General features: G+C 45.1%; 2 protein-coding genes across 6 annotated transcripts in view; one reads left to right on the top strand and one right to left on the bottom strand.

Moving 5' to 3' along the window:
* Positions 1–490: 490 nt before the first annotated feature.
* Positions 491–4,140, bottom strand: CLDN5 (claudin 5). The gene has a single exon (XM_030285627.4). The coding sequence runs from the start codon at positions 4,030–4,032 to the stop codon at positions 3,382–3,384; it is 651 nt and encodes a 216-aa protein (XP_030141487.1). The 5' UTR covers positions 4,033–4,140; the 3' UTR covers positions 491–3,381.
* An 8,809-nt stretch (positions 4,141–12,949) lies between these two features.
* LOC100218025 (septin-2) overlaps positions 12,950–16,622 on the top strand; it is a 35,157-nt gene continuing 31,484 nt past the window's right edge. For 2 of the 5 annotated variants that reach the window (XM_002198762.6, XM_012578110.5), the window contains exon 1: positions 12,950–13,086. The gene's annotated coding sequence lies outside the window, so the exon portion shown is untranslated. Of the gene's footprint in view, positions 13,087–13,449; positions 13,567–16,622 lie in introns of all 5 variants that reach the window. The other 3 variants (XM_030285613.4, XM_030285614.4, XM_072936187.1) reach the window with 3 other exon arrangements.

Genomic DNA, 16,622 nt, shown 5'->3' on the forward strand with positions numbered 1-16,622 from the left:
GTTTTTTTTTTTTTCTTACATTCTGTTCTGCTGCATCTGTGAAAATGTTTTTCCCCAGCTTGAATGCACTTTTGAAAAAAAAAGAAATGGTTGGCAGAAAGAATTAGGGTATCAGGTCAGGCTGGGACTGATCCAAGCAGCAGGATTTTTTCCCTTTTAGTTTAAATGTGTAGAAATTAAAAGCTTTAAAAGCTTCATGCTTAGAGCTGTTCCCAAAATAGCTGGGGCACACACTCCACTTCCTAATGTGCTCACATCACAAGACCAGCTGCTGCTACTTGCTCTCCTTTGTCTGAGGCTTCAGTGGAGAGCTGAGATGCTGTCTGCTCTGCTCTGCAAGGGAGCAGCCCTTCCTTCTTCCACAGAGGTGACCCAGCTCTCCTCCCCAAAGGTAGCCCAGGTAATTTCCCTCTGGGCACCAATATCACACCCCACCTTCCTGAGCCCAAATCCAGTGGCTTTCACAAAACACAGTGACCCTGTTCAGGGATTGGTTTACATGTTTTTATTTTTATGCGAAATCATAAATACAAAATAAAAATAGTAAACAAGTGCTGTAGATTTATCTTTTCATTGGGATGAGGTTCAGGTGTGATCCTGAGCACTTCCAAGGTTTTAAGTTCAGGACTAGAACTTTGTTCTTCGAAAACAAATCATAGCAGAAACCAACTTAGACTTTTACCCTGAAGCCAGTGACATCAGTAACAGCATTCTCTCAGGTTATCTTTTAAAGCACAGCAACAACTAAGAATACTGAAGGAGGAGATTAAATATATAAATATATTTTTTTTAATGGGCCCCACTCATCCACAAGTTACAGTTTTGGGAGGATGATGCTGTGTTTAGTAGCACATGCACAGTTAGCACTGGCTTCTTCCAAGGGATCTTTCTGTGTATTTTTTTCAGATTTTGGTTATAAGAGGATCCAGCCCTGCCTCAATACAAGAAATTTGACTTGTTAAAATTCCCTTCTAAGGCATGGGTTTCCCCTCCCTCTCCCAAAGACACCAGTTTTCATTTGAAATGCTAGTGATTCATTGCCCAGAAGTATTTCATCTTTTGGTCAGACCCCAAATTCTGCAGCACTTCTGAAGGCTCTACTGTTCAGAGACATGCAGACATTTTTGTCAGTGGGGTTTAGTTCTTTAACTTGAGACAAAAGAGAGTGAGGTCCAGGATTTGGGCTAATATTTGTGGACTCGTTTGCTAGACAACAGACAGCTGAGTGAGGGTGAGTGACAAATAGAGTTGGATGTTACAATTTAAAAGAAAGTAGTCATGAAATAAAGGCACCAAACCATATAACAAGCCAACTTTGGTAGATTTCTTGCAACATATATGCATTTAAATACATTTACAGTTTACAAGGTTACACTGTTTTTAAAAATTTGCAATGATGAAATACAGAATATTTCACTCTTGTACCAAAACTACATATCACATCATAAAAACAATATTACAGCTTTTATTTAAATGGAGACAGTATTAGAATTGCACCTCTTTATAGAGCAGAAGTAGTTGTAGACATATTGCTCTGCTTTTGTATTCTCTGATGAGTTCAGACCCTGCTGTTTATGTGTTTAAAAAACAAAAGCAGTTATCTTCAAAATGTAAATTGTGTTCAATATTCAACATCAAAAATTTCAGGGGCAAGGCTTTAGTCCCTCATTCCAGTTTATGAATTGCTGATACCTCCAGGGTTTTGAGTTTGCTAAGCAAGGCAAGAACAGAGTCAATGTAAATCTGTCAGACCTACAGTTATGGTTTGTAAATAAGTTTGGTGTTACCAAAAAGCTGTAAGAGTTAATGCTCAGGTCAGGTGTGCACTGTATTGCTATATGATTGTGAGGACATATGAGATTGTAGGGCTGATCGCTGAGGAGTATAAACAGCACATTTCCTCCCTAACTCTTGGCAGAAATCTCCTTATGGCAATGCAGATGCCGCCACAGTCAGTAGCATAATCCTGTGTGGATCTACAAGTAATTAGATTGGAGGAATATCACCCCATCCCCTTAAGCCCCTCCCTTAATAAAGTTTGTCTCTGCAGTGTAGAATGAAAAAGTGTAAGCTAATATTTTAGACTGTAGTAAAGTTGACCTCAGGTGTTGACCTCAGGAAAATTAGAGTTATGTTGCCCAAAGCATCTTCCTTCCAGTCTGCAGTGTTACTAGGGCAATGCAGAGGAGCTGAGAGCTGTGGGAGTCACGACTTCACAACTGATCACCTTGTGTAAATTCTCAGTCAAGATATTTTTGGTAAAATTCTTCTAGCAATTTTTTGCTTGATTTGGTAAATTAAGGAAAGCACGTGTTAACAAAACCATGGTGGGGAGCCAACCAAGTGTATATCCAATTGAATGCTCATTTCAAAACTGGCAGCAAGCTGAGCTTGGCAGGAAGGCCACAAAGACATCATTCCCCCCAACCATCAGTATCTGGGGCAATTTTTATATTTACAGTCTCCTGTAGTGCAGATGAGAGGAACAGAGGCCCTGCTGGAGCCAGGACATACAGTGATCTAGATTTCTTAATCTAGTCTTTGAATAATTCTGGCAATGAGTTCATATTCAAGTAAAAACAGAGCATAAGCTGAAGAAGAGATGAAGAACCTCCGGAGACAACCTACTGTTATCTGATTTGTACTCCACTAAAGGACAGCAACTACCTGAAATCTCCTTCGAAGTTTCAAATACACACAGACCAATACACTTCACTGCGGGACTGAAACAACTGAAGAAAGTCAAATAGCTTTCTCCAAAGAGTAACTGCTTGTGGGATTAAGGACCAAGGTTAGTGTCAGCTTTGGACAGGATCCCTATTTTAATTGCCCAAATAGATCAAACCCCCCCTTATCAGTCCGAGCAGGAACTGCCAGATGGAGCCTTTTGGTAGAGAGAAGCTGCTCCTCGGCTCTGGTGCGCACCCGACGCCCGGTCCCAGCAGGCCGGCGGTGCCCCGAGGCGGCGGCAAAGTACTCACAGAGCCCCGGGAACGCCGGGCGGGCAGGCGGCGGCGGCGGAGCCCGGACGGGGCGCCCCGGTAAACGCCGCCGTGACTCGCCGGAGCTCCTCGGTTCCCCCAGACGCTGGCTCGCCTCCTCTGGGCGGCCGCGGAGGGCTTCGCTCGGCCGGCAGCGCGGTCGGTCAGTACCGGGAGCCGGCGGCGCCGAGCGCGGCGCTGCCCGCAGCGGAGCGGCCGGACCCGCCGGGGAGCCGGGCTGGAGGGCAGCGGGGCGCTGCCCTGCCTAGGGCCGCCGCTTCACGGGGGTCCCCGTTAAGAAAAGCCTCCAGGCAGGGGAGCGCTGGAGCTCCTCGCAGACGCTCCCGGCCCGCAGCCGTCTGTCCGTGCCCCGCGGGGCCGCGGAGCGGGCCAGCCCCGCTCAGACGTAGTTCTTCTTGTCGTACTCGCCGTTGGACGTCGGCCGCCGCGGCGCCGAGTACTTGACGGGGAAGGAGGTCTCGTCGCGCTGGGAGCAGGAGCAGCAGCAGATGAGGCAGCCCCCGAAGAGCAGCAGGGCCGTGGCGGCCCAGCCGATGTAGAGCGCGGCCCCCATCTCCCGCTTCTGGGACGACGGCACGGTGGGGTCGTAGAAGTCGCTGATGACGATGTTGGCGAACCAGCAGAGCGGGATGAGGACCAGGACCCCGCAGAGGATGTAGATAGCCCCGCCGGCGATCACGATGCGGGACTTCATCTTGCCGGGCCGGACGCAGTTGGTGCACTGAGCGCCCACCACGGTCACCATCAGCGCCACCAGCCCCAGCAGTGCCACGATGACGGTGAGCGCCCGGCCCGCCTGCACCTCGGGCGGCAGCGCCAGGATGGAGTCGTAAACCTTGCACTGCATCTGCCCCGTGCTCTGCACCACGCAGTTCATCCACAGCCCTTCCCAGATGGTCTGCGCCACCACGATGTTCGCCTCGATGAAGGCCGACACCTGCCACATAGGCAACCCGCAGGCCAGGATCACCCCCACCCAGCCCAGGATACCCAGTCCCAGCCCCAAAATTTCCACCGCCGCCGAAGTCATGCTGCTGCCACCGCTGTCCCACGGGCTCCGCAGGAAAGGAGGCGCGGCGGGTCTGCTCCGCTGCCCCGGGCGGCTGCCGAGCCGGCTCTGAGCGCCGCGGCCGCGGGCAGTGCTATATGAGGAGCCGCGGGGCGCCCGCCCTCCGCCCCCGGCCCGCCCGGCCCGGCCCTGCCCTGCCGGGCAGCAGCACCGCCCGCCGCGGGCCGGGGCGGGTATCCCACCCTCCCTCCTGCTCGGGGGGTCCCACCTGAGCCGGGAAACTTCGCTCTGCTCTCCCCGGCGCCCTGCTCCGGGAGGAGTTCGCAGGGACGCTGCCCGTTCCCGGTTAAGCGTGGGGCGGGAGGCATCTCGTCTCGGATTTCGGCTGCTCAAATTCCTTTTAGTGCCGTTATCTGTGTATTTCCTATTTACTGATAAAGTCCGCAGCCAGACCTTCAGAGAGGTCTTGCCAATACAGCACCCAGCAGTGTGAAAGTCCTGGTTCCCGGAGTCTAATTGGTCATTTTTTCAGAAGCCTAAGCACTGATGGACAGGCACAGCTCTCAACTGCACATTGTCAGGCAAATGTTTAAAAAACAGCATCAAACGCTTAGGAACCACCCAGAATATAGAAGAGCCTTGGATATGGGATCTGCATGTCACTTGCCAGTACCGGCAGACAGATTCTTAGATAGGTCCAGGAAGAATAACTACTCTTAGTTTACAACAGGCATGAAACTCTGTTTGCTCTGATTCTGGAGCCAAGAGCAAGGCATACAATTTAAACATGTTTTCACAAACATTCCAAACTTGACTTTACTGTTTTAATTGAGTGCATTTTGAGTCTTTATGATATGTCTAGGAGTTAAGGCCCATGTCAAAACTGCTGTATTTACAAGAGGTTTTATCATCAGGCTGGGAAGACATTGTAATTGCTACAGTCTCTTCATGGACCATTGCTGTCCTGGATTGTTCTTGCAAAGTAGCCTTGGTTCAGCCTCTGCAGCCAGCAGCAGTTCTCAGCCCCCCAAGGCTGGCAGATGCAGGGAGGGTTTGTGGTGTGAATGCTGCAGTTACTGCAGCTGGAGAAAGAGGACAGACCTCATCAGCTGCCTCACAGCACTCACAAAGAGCTGTGTCCCAGTGGCTTTGCACTGGGTGTCTTGAGGAAGGCTTGTTTTGATTGCAATAGGTTTAGACAAAATTGAAAATTATATTCACAGTGATTTTTGAATTGATTTGACTAGATTTAGTTTCACTTAGCCCAAAGTGTCCTTCCAGTGTAGAGGAGATCACAGAGTTGAAAAGAACAAATTTCCTGCCCCTGGATGAGTGTTCTCCGTTGTACAAAAATGCGCAGCACGTACTGTGGCATGCAGATCTTTGTGATCCAAATCTTAAGACTGAGATAAATGCAGCATGAATGGAAAAGTGCACATGTGAAGCAGAAGCAGCAGAAGAAAGAATAAGCAAAGGGTAAAGGGATCACATGGATTGACAGCTGAGGATGAGACTGGTGAAGTAACAAGCAGCAATGCCCTGTGCACATCCTGACAGGTGACTTCAGTGTAGTAACAGAAGGATGACAACAAGGTCACAGCACACTGAATAAAGCCTTTCACTTCCCTTTTTTAACAAACAGAAGATGAACTTTAGCCACAAGATACCCAAATAGCCCCAAGACACCCAAAAAAAGAAACACAAGAATATCAGGAGCTTGCAGACTGTCATGGAGTTGGACAAGCTGGCATGATGACTGCAGCCTTTTCATTATCTCTGCCTGAAGAGCTGTAAACAATTCTAGCATGGAAAATGTCTTCCTAACAAAGACTGCCTGGTAAACAGAGCTCAGAGGATTTATCTCCTCTTCCAGTTGTATATAAAATACATACAGTTTACTTCAATTATTCAAAACTGCAAATTCCAGTGTGCAAGTCCAGGAGGAATGTGTGACTGGGGCTGTGCAGTTTGTCAAACTGGGGCTGCTTATAATCACTCAGAAGAGTCCCTGGTGTCAGGGAGAAGAGAATGTGCAAAAAACCCATCCACAGAGACAGAGATATCTCAGAGGTGAACAGGAAGAAACCCAGATCACAGGCTGAAACTGAATAGCATCTGTATTTATGATGATAATAATGATTATATAGAAAACAGCGCAGAAGAACAATTAAGAAAGGGGGGAGAAATGCCAGTTATCTTAGCCCATAAGCACAGGAAAACCCCACCCTTGCCACTTGCCCGGGAGCACGGAACTCCAAGTTTCCTTTGATACATAGCCTGTGTGTGCTCCTGTGCTGGCTGGGAGGCACTCATGGGGCCAGTGCAGCTGCTGGGTCTTTGGGCTGAGAAGGGAAACCACCCATGGCTTGTTTTACCTCTGCAACCCTCACTCCACCTTCCTTTGCTACCTGTAACCCAGCAACAGGCTTAGCTTAACTCTTAACTTAATCCAAGGCAATTATTTCTCTGGGGAAATACGTGCATAATAATCACAGGGCAACAGAACCTTTCTGCTTAGAGGCATTTCCATTCCTGGTATTTCACTTTTGTCTGTTTCTTTTCATTACCCCAGATATTAGCTTTTATCCTGGTTACTGGCAACAACCTCCATTTTTAATTACTTTATTCCTTGATCCTAAAAGTTTGTTGCACAGACTACCTCTAATGAGACCACTGGTGCAAGGTGCTCACAGGTTTGCTCACTTGACTTCCTGCTACCTTGAGTGACACAGCTGCTGGGCGGCCTGAGGACACCATCAACTTCAGCACATTGTGGTTTCTGATGGTGTTAATGTCAAACCACTGTAAATTAAACTCCCAGAAATGAAAAGGAAATACAAATCAGCATGATGTTTTATTTGGGGTGTTAAGTAAAGATAATCTCTCCTTGTAAGTTAAACCCTTGCTGGAAAACTCTGTATTCCTTTAAACTGAAAGGCACGACACTCTTACAGCAAAGTAGCTCTTTAACAAATGACCATTCCTGCCATTGCATCTATTTTTGCTTCAGCTATGTATTAATTAAATTATTCTAAGGGGATACATAGGGGGGCTTTACAGCCTGTGAAAATGGGCGGAAGTGGTATTCAAGCTGAGAACAATTGCACAGGAGCCATAATATAGCAAGAGGGGCTCTGGGATCAGAGGTGATTGTGTTTTTGCTCCTTTCCTGACAATCAGAACAAACACCAGGCACAGAGTTACTGGGAGGGATGCTAATGGGGGGTCCAGGCTCTCACCAGCATTGCTTGTCCTGCTGCATGAACCCTGCCCCATGGCACAGACCTGCTGTGCCCAGCCCTCCAGCCTTGCCAAGGCTTTGCTCAGGCCCAAGGCCTCCCACCAGCAATGTTTGGATAGATTTGCCTTTGGGGATCTGAAGTGTATTGTGCAGAGCACACTTGGTTTATAATTTGTGGAGTGTCCCTTACCTAAGTGCTTCTGCCCTTTATAATCCCTAAAATATTAAGCATCTGGACGACAGAGGGGAAAATGACATTTGGGATCAATCTTCTGCACAAACCATGTATTGTTTGTGTTAATAAGATGGAGTATGAGTCAAAAGATTAATTAAAAGCTCAATGATCTCAAGACAGCTTACCATAACTTCTGGATCAGACATAAGCAAAGGTGAAGAATTGGGAATCCTATTAGAGATAGATCTTGTGCCATATTTTGTATTCTAATTAGTGCTGAAATAAAAGCAGGGAGATTTACAAACACAGAGGGGTTAGGCAAAGGCTGTTCTCTATTTAGAAAGCCTGAGATTTCTCAGATAAGATTATTTCTTTCTGAATTTTCCTTTAAAATGCAATTGCTTTCCCAACCAAAAGGTTCTATACTAGGACAGGATTCCAGGAAGTTCTTGTGTGTCAGCAGTGCCAACGTGTCTTCAGTGTGGCACGTCAGAAGACTGGCACATAGGAAATGAGTTCTTGTCAAATGAGCGGGTTATTACAAAATGAAAGTGCTCAATTTCACCATAGGATTTATTTCACAATCATTTATTTCGGAAACAACCTGAAGTGGTTAACACAAAATTGTCACTTTTTCTCTTAGATCATCTTTTGAGCAAAGAGAAAACCAGACCAGAATTTTGGAAGAACATGTAGTGTTCTCAGTGACTGGTGCTAATGATGTAGAATCATCAGCACTTGTACACTTTTGTTTTTGTGCAAGTGTTGCTGCTGCCCCTCAGGACTGAGAAATGTATCGATTCCCTGTTCCATCTCAGTGATTAGACTAAGGTAAAAGAAAGGTAGGAAACGGATATATGTAGCTGGAAAAACACTGAAAGAAGTTATAAATGTGCTTCCAGCCTTCATATATTTGCTGCTGCAGATCCCTTTTCAGACACAGTGGCCTTAGCCCTGTATCAGTCTCTACTCTTTACACACACACTCTGCCTGGGTGCAGCCAGAACTACACACAGTGGGAATACTGAGGCAATGTTACAGGTTCTTTCCTCCCTGAATGAGGAAAACAAGAGCGGTAAACCACCATTAGAACTAAGTTCCACATCCCCCCTCTTGAATTTCTTCACACACCAACTTCTGAAGCAGCACTTGAAACTTCCCAGTGTTGGAATTGATCTTCCTGTCTCTCTGTTAAAGCATGCCCTGCTGAGAACATTTCCAGTCACCACAGGCAGGACCAGCTGGGCTGCACTGGTGACCTGCTGTGCACCCAAACACTTCAGCACTTCATTTTCTGGATTCAGCTTTGCAGAGAACACTGTGGTATCACTAGACAGCCATAAACCTGTGTTAATGGTGTTCCAGGACAGTTAATATGGGCAATGAAGGCCCTTTCCCAAAGTTTAGAATGTCATGTAGATGAGTTTGATCATCCCACTTATCAAAAGATCACACTGAATATGTGCTTAGGCCATGCCACTTCAAATACTTCTCTTTAATGCTATGCAGATCTTGAGAACATAACATATTAAAGCTTGGATAGGCAGGATGGGGGGTGAAACTATAGGAAATACACATTGTTTCGTGCCTAATGGTCCATTCTACACCATATTTCCTTCAGGACAACTATAGTTTAATTTTGTCCTCTTCCAGAGTTAGCCTCCTTCCACAGATTGTGGTGTACCAGGATCTTGGTAGATCTCTTTCCCATGTAATTCTTGGGAAATCACATGAGAGGTCAGTTTGTAAAGAGCAGCGTGAGCAAGGACAAATGCCAGTGTTTTAAATACACATTGCAGATGTTGAAAGTAATTAGTAAAGACATGTCCATGAAGTTACTGAAAACTATTCAGGGTTAGTGGTGGGAAATATATTATATTTATCTCATGTCTAAAGAAACGTGCATTGCTGAGAAGATGTGGGAGGTTTGGGACACCTCTTCTCGGCAGTGCAGCCCCTACACATCTCAGACAAGTTCTGCTTTTGGGAATAACACACATCTGTTTGGTCAATCCTGGCTTCCTTCTTAAAAGGGAACTTTGTTTCCAGTAAGAGGAAAGGATGACTGTTACTGGTGTAAAGATGCAAAATGTCTCTTATACTGGAGAATATTTGTAGACTTTTCTTATTGCTTCTTCATTGCCATAAGTAGCATCTTGAAAAGGAAGGCTTGTATGTGCTTGTAAATGCAAAAGGAACAATTCTGTTTCTCTGAGACTACTATAAATCAAATATAATCTTCATTTCCTGTAGTGTGTCACTGAAAATGAGACTTGGGCATTTTTTTGCAGCAAGGGAAAATACTTATCTGTTGCAGATTTTCTTGTAAAGCAGCTTGTATCTGTAAATCCTGGTGCATGCACAGATAATGGCTTCCTGTTTGTACCCTGCCCAGGCTCCAGCTCTGAGCTGCAGGTCTCATCAGTGACACCAGCTTTAACTGGTCTGACATCTCTGATTTCTGATGCAACATGTCTGCAAAAATGAGGAAATTTGAGAAGTTAGAATGGTTCTCCCTCTTGGTGATTCCACAGATAAAGCCCTACACAAATAGTATTTTGATCAAATCAGTGGGAACTTCACCCTTAAATTTGGATGTGTTTCAGCACATCCAAATCCTAGAAATTAACCCGGGAATATCTAAATTACTTCATCTGACATTTCCACTAGCTACATTCAAAGTATTTTTTTCTCTGGTAATCCTTTAAAAGAGGATATCACCCACAGTGTGTAGCAGCTTTATTTCTAAAAGGTTTGGATCTGGAGCCACGTACTGTCACTTGGCAAAGCATACACAAATACTTTGAATCAAACACTGAAATCTTATGGAAATGAAAAGGATTTATGTATATGATTAAGTTGTTTAATCAGCCCTTGGGCAATTTTATCTCCAGAGAGATCTGGGAGTGATGATGCTCCCAAATGCTCAAGATGCTCAGTGCCTTACAGTAGTGAGTCAACATCTCCATGAATTGCTTTCATAGTGCAGCCATTAATTACAGCAATCACACAGAATTTTAGGCTCAAACCTAATCCATCTATGTGAGGAAAAAGACTGCACTGAAAGAAAATTGAGTTAAAAGGGATCTCACAACTGAGAAATAAAAACAGTTGTAACCAGCATATCTTAAGGAAAGTAATGCCAAGGAATGCAGTTGGTTTATCTATTAAAACTCAATTTAGGTTTCAGTTTATGGCTGTATTTATTTTATTATAATCAGTATCATAATTTTCTCTGGAAGAGAACTGGAACAAAAGACACGTAATGTCTTTTGCTGAATGTATGAGGTATTTCTGACTTACTAAGATGTGACTACACAAAGTTAAGATTTGAATTCAAGGAAGCACTTTTGTGCTTTTGATAATGTAAACCTTGATGTGTCAGGAACTTTAAGAAAAGGCATTGGAACTTCCAAGGGAAAAACGAAACAAAATTATTGAAAAAATAATTATGCTGGGAATGAATGATTCACAGTCAGACTGCTGTTCACAGCATGAACATTTCTACACTATTTAACCAGTGTTCTTCAGTACAAGCACTTCTTCTGTTTGCACCTCTGCTAATATTGCTGTGAGAAATAAAAACCATGCAGCATGTGTTTGGGGTGGCTGCATTTGCTGTAGGTGTCTGCAGTGCAGCATTTCTCAGCCAAGCACCCCAATCAATTCCAGTTCTGTTGCCTGGCATTCCTGTGAACTGCAGTTTCATAACGAGTCTCATAACATGTTTCAAAGACAACAAAAGTACATTTTCATCAAGTGAATAATGCACTGTAACACTCATTGTCACAGGACGCTCTTTAATAACAGAAGTTGGGATGGGTTCAAAAAGCAAGAAGAAAAATTCATGGAAGAGAGAACTATCAAGATAAAACTTCTGTCTCAGGAAGCTGCTGAGCTCCAGATTGCCGGGATCTGGGAGGATACACAGGCATGGTGCTACTTTTATCTTTTCCTAAGCATCTGCTCCCGGGCACTGCAGAGGCAGGGCTTTGGCTGGGACTGACCTCTGCTCTTACCCCAAGTGCCCTTCCTTACATCACTTTCTGGCCAATGGGACTTCTTTGGAAGGGTTGTGGCTTCCCTGAACATTTTGTGTGACAATTGGTCAGCGATCTGATTCAGCCATGACTTGGGAAAATTATTGCCTCAGTAGGAAAGGATTTGAAATTTCTGGAGACTCTTTCACCCATTGCACTAAGTCCTATCAAAGGAAAGGAGTGACAGTCATAGGAAAGCACTAACTTCCACCCATCTCTGTGTTTATGTCTGTAGTTTGGCATTGTCTGGGCCAATTTCTTATAATTTCTTCAAATACTAAGCAGTTGCTTGTAAAGCAGTGCATGTGTGCAAAATCTTGTGTCCATCACAGCATTCTAATTGAGTGAAAGAAAAACTGCCACAGATAGTGGTTCCTCTGGTGATAGTACAAAACACCTATATGGAAATCCATGGAATAATTAAAAATAAAACCTTAATTTTGAAGGAAGACTGAAATGCCGTCTTTTAACACCTCCAGGAAGGAAGTGTGAATCAGAAATTTAAGTTATAACATTACATTTTGTCCTAGGAAATGGAACTTGATTGCACTTTCACTGGCTTTTATCTTGTTCGTACTCAGATCCCATCAATGCTCACTTGATAATATGAACACAATGTGAATTGCAAATAATGCCAGTCTGCCTTCAGCAACATTTGTTTCACTTCCACATTTTCCTGTTGTGAGCTGGAAACCTGTTCGCTTAATGCATGGGAATATAGACATAACAGAAATGTGTTTATTGGTATTCAGGATATTTAGTCAAAGATTTGCTGCTAGGTCATACACACAACCTGCCCTCTCAAAATATGTGGATAGATGTCCAGGAGCTTTCCTGAACACAGTTCTTGCAGCTGGAAGATTGGAAAAAGCCTTTCTGGTACTTCTGCTAATATGTGTTTTAGTTTTGACGGTGTTGAATTTAGAGTTTGAGCTATGTAACACGGTTTCCCCATAAGAAAGTGATGTGTGTCTGCAATCTAACCGGAGGTATCACCGGCACTCCAGGTTTGCCTGCTGGAATCCCTGACACCGCAGAGAACTCGCAGGAGAACCCCACTCGGCCCTTCAGCGGTGACAGCGACCGAGGCTCTCACAGAACCAGAGGGAAAGCCGTGACGGCAGAGAACAGTGTGAGTAAAACAAGTACCGGGGTTTTTTTGTACAATGTTCGGGAGAGGAATTTGCTTCATGTGTGAACAAGCATCTGCAAACCAACCAGGCTGGTGCTACACACTCCATTACGGTCAAACAGCACCAAGTCCAAGCTGGATTCGCCCCCGGTTATCCTACCAGCCACGTTTACCACTGAGTAGTATCGCCAAACCCGCTGTAAGTAGCGCAATCCCAAAACTCAGCGATGTCTGGGTAGAAAACAGAAACCCAACCACTCAGTTTGATTCCGTGGATGTGTCACTCTGAGCACGGCCCGGCGGGGCGGGCGGCGGCCGCTCTGTCCCTCCTCTCGCTGCTCCCGGAGCCTCCCGCCGCTGTCTCCGGCGGACCATAGAGCGGCGCGGGGGAGGCGGGCGCGCTGCCGCGGTGGCTGCTGGGATGCGGGAGGGCTGTGGGGCGGAGCGGCGGATTGCGGCCTGGCGGCGGGAGCGGCCGCGGCCTCAGGTGAGCCCAGAGAAGGGACAGGACGGGACCGTGACCCCGCGGCGGCACCTCCACCCCCACGGCGCTGCAGGGGCTCCCCCGGGCAGGGCAGGGCACGGCCTCGGGCCCGCCTCCGCCGCCCTTTGCGGGGAGGGCTGTGCCGCCGCTGTGTGGGGACGGGAGGAGCGTACCCGGGCCGGGAGCCCCCGGGACGCCGCTGTGGGGCCGCTTCGCGCGCACCTTGATTCGTTTTTAAAGCAAGGAGGGGATTAATTTGGGATGCGGACAGGGCCGCGGTGCTGGGATAGCCGGAGATGCGAGGAGAGGATGGAGCAGGAAGTGCTGTCTCCACTGGGCATTCCTCGGATGCTTTTAAAATTGCAGCACCACCCTGGGACTGCGTCTGCCTGAGCCGGGGGATGCACGAAGCGACGGGAACCTGCTTTGGCAACAGGCCGAACTCGTGCTGTGCTTCTTTTTGTCTTTAATTACTGTTCACGTGTAAGTCAGAGACTTCACGGTATCGTGAGATTTAAGCATGACTTGGAAATGATTTAAATACAAACTTAACAGTTTGCTGTGAGTTGGCACTACGTCCACAATTATCCTTAAGCTCTGTGGGTGAGAGGCAGAGCTGCCTATTTCCTGATGAGTGATCGTAGCTAATATGTTTATCTTTTTAATTTAAAAAAGCCCCTGTTTTTTTCACAATTATAGGTCCGTTTAACAGTGCTTTTTGACACAGTAACTCGGCAAAAATACTGTCAAACGCTGCTTGCACAGAAACATCATCCCTAAAACTGATCATTTACAAGAACGGTGTCACTGCCTCCTTTGTGCATTTCAAGTGGCTGTTTTCATTGATGAAACAATACAAAAGGAAGTTGTTTAGAGTCATATGTTACTGTTGAAACTGAACTTTAAATAAAATATTTAGGATTAGAGCTTTAGGTTCGTGTGTTGTTTTTTTCTTGACCTTGTAAGAACAGTGCTCATACAGGTGGTTGAACTCTTGCTTAATCCTTGTTCCTTTTGCTGTGCATATGTGTGCTGTTGAGTCTCAGGCATGTTCCAAATTCTGATGCATTCCCAGTAGTAATACCTGTACAATTTCCTTGGTTCAAATGCAATACCAGAAGGAAGTCTGTAGAACTTATGAGCTCTAAACATCAGTTCCAAGCCAGAGCAGTGGCTCACACTTAGCATGGTGTGTCTGCAAAGGTCACATTTGGGTTGTTGCATTTTTTGTAAATTCCATCTTTGGTGGAAGTGATACAGTAAATTTCCTGCATCAGAATAAAGCAGAATTGTTAGTGTGTAAAAGAGCATTCCTTCAATTGATAATACCTATTTCTAATGAGGAAAATGAAACCACCTGGGATTGCTCATCTGGAGGGGGTTTCCCACAGCGGAGGTGAGGACATGCCAGGAACAAAGCATGGTACACGGAACAGGCTGTGCTGGATACATTTGTTAGAACTCAGTGATTCACAGAATCGTGCAATTTTTTCTATTATTATTGATGTGACTCAGATTTGACATTTCTTCCTTGGATTTTGTAGTTTTTTTTCATGAGAAACAAAAAATACTGCTGTTTTCCTGCTATATCTTGGTGTTTCTCTCTGCTTTAAGTCTGAAATGCTGACGTTCAGAATGCTGACGTTGCTGAGACCATTTCCAGCACTGGGAAACCTGTGCAAGTCTTTACTCCTGTGTGTGGCTATTAAATACTGCCAAAAAAAGTATCTGAGTTATAAAGCCTCTGATGGAAGGAAGAAGCCTCATTTGAGAAATCAGGAGGGCTGTTCTGCTTGTCAAGATGGTTGTAAGGTCACACTAAAGTGCTTATTTGAAAATGTTGTTTGATATCCTTATATGGACATGCTCTTTGTACATGTTTGGTAGTGCTTTCTTTGTGCTGGTTCCTATTGAGAAGCTCCCAGTCTGCCTGTTCCTCACAGTTTACTTCTTGCATCCTGACAGGAACAAAGGAAATGACCCATTTTCCTTCCTCTCTCTTTCTCTCTCACTGGAATACTTCTATTAGCAGAGGACAGTGGGATGGCACGTTCCAGCTGCAGCTGAACTCGGTGGCATTTTGCTCCTTTACATTGCCAACATCAAATTGTTCAGGATAGGAATTTGTTGGAATCCAAAATGAAACTTTGTTGTGTTATCCACTGTTCAAAACCAGATTTGGACATTCTTATGCTGTAGCACAGTGCCCTTTTTTTAGTTAGGCCTACTAAGTAGGGCCCAGCGTTGTTTACAGATAAAGTTTCACTGTTTTTTGTAAGTTGTTGCAAGTGTATCTTATCTATTCCTTTCTCCTTGAACTGTTTTGTATGTGCTGTTTTGCTTATCTCATACTGATTGAAAGAGTACTTTGAAAATCTAAAGAAAACAGAACAGATACAGTTCTTGCTCTGGTTTGCCTTAGTTGTGGGGTTTTTTTATACATTTTGTTCTGAACAATTGATAAGAAATTAGATGTTAAAATTTCCAGGTGTGTGAACTACCCAGAGTATTGTCAAAGGCTCAGCTTCACGTTGTTTTGATGTTTTGAGTCAGCTGTGTGCAGATAAAGCTGTGGGTTTCTGTGGTCACTGATGCACAGCGAGGACTGGTCCAGCCAGCGCCGAACTCTCACTAGTGAGCAGTGCTGAGAGTGCTGTGCTTGTTTGGTACTGTAAGAGGATTTAACATGTGGCATTCTGTTCATTCTGAGGTTTTGATTTTTGATGGTAGAGCATTGGGAAGGCAGCACATGGTCATCCGGGAAGTTTGGTGGAATGATTTTCGAGGAAACCTCATGAGGGCAGTATTAGGAATTGCAAAATGTCAAGGCTGAGCAACTGAGCTCCCAAATGAACCTCGGCACCTTAAGTGTTGTGGAACAGGAGGTGTTTCTTTGGGGTTTTTTGTTGTTGTTGAGGTAACTTGAGCTAATACATTTCTAGTCTAACAAAAGACATTGGGAAGTTATTAACTGGAAGTATGAGCTGCAATCTGATGTCATCAGAGCAGCTGGGCTGCTGCTTTGGCTACAGCAGCTTTTCAGTCAGAGTAAGATGCAAGGTGATGTGGTTTGCCTTGTAGGAAACAGGTTTTGCAAGCTGTACTTGTGGAACAGATGATTTTATGAAAAAATGTTCTTTATGTAATAACAGACTGACTTTGAAGCTGAATGTATCATAATCTGTTGACAGCAATTTTGATTTTTCTGCTTTTTAATCAAGGAACTTGAATAATGCTACAATGGATGTGACTATACTGTCAGTTTAAAGTAGAAGTAGGGAATTTGCCATACATATTGAAACCCGAATCATTCCCCCGTCTCTATCTATGGACAGTGGGCCTGGGTCAATTCTCCTCTGTCATTACTGTGAGAAATGGGTCAGGTGTATCTACATTAGCACTCAGTAACTATGAGTTTTCTAAACTCTTGAACTATGTTACTAATTTTATTGACAAGGTGACAACAGAGGTTTCCAAACTTAGAAACAAGATGTCAACAGAGCAAGGAGTTACTTCTGTCAGTTGGATTGTGTCTTCAA

This window comes from Taeniopygia guttata, chromosome 15 (assembly GCF_048771995.1).
Source record: "Taeniopygia guttata chromosome 15, bTaeGut7.mat, whole genome shotgun sequence".
NCBI classification, from domain to species: domain Eukaryota; kingdom Metazoa; phylum Chordata; class Aves; order Passeriformes; family Estrildidae; genus Taeniopygia; species Taeniopygia guttata.

Coding starts and splice junctions, on each gene's coding strand:
- CLDN5 (XM_030285627.4), bottom strand. CDS start 4,032: ATGACTTCGGCGGCGGTGGAAATTTTGGGGCTGGGACTGGGTATCCTG.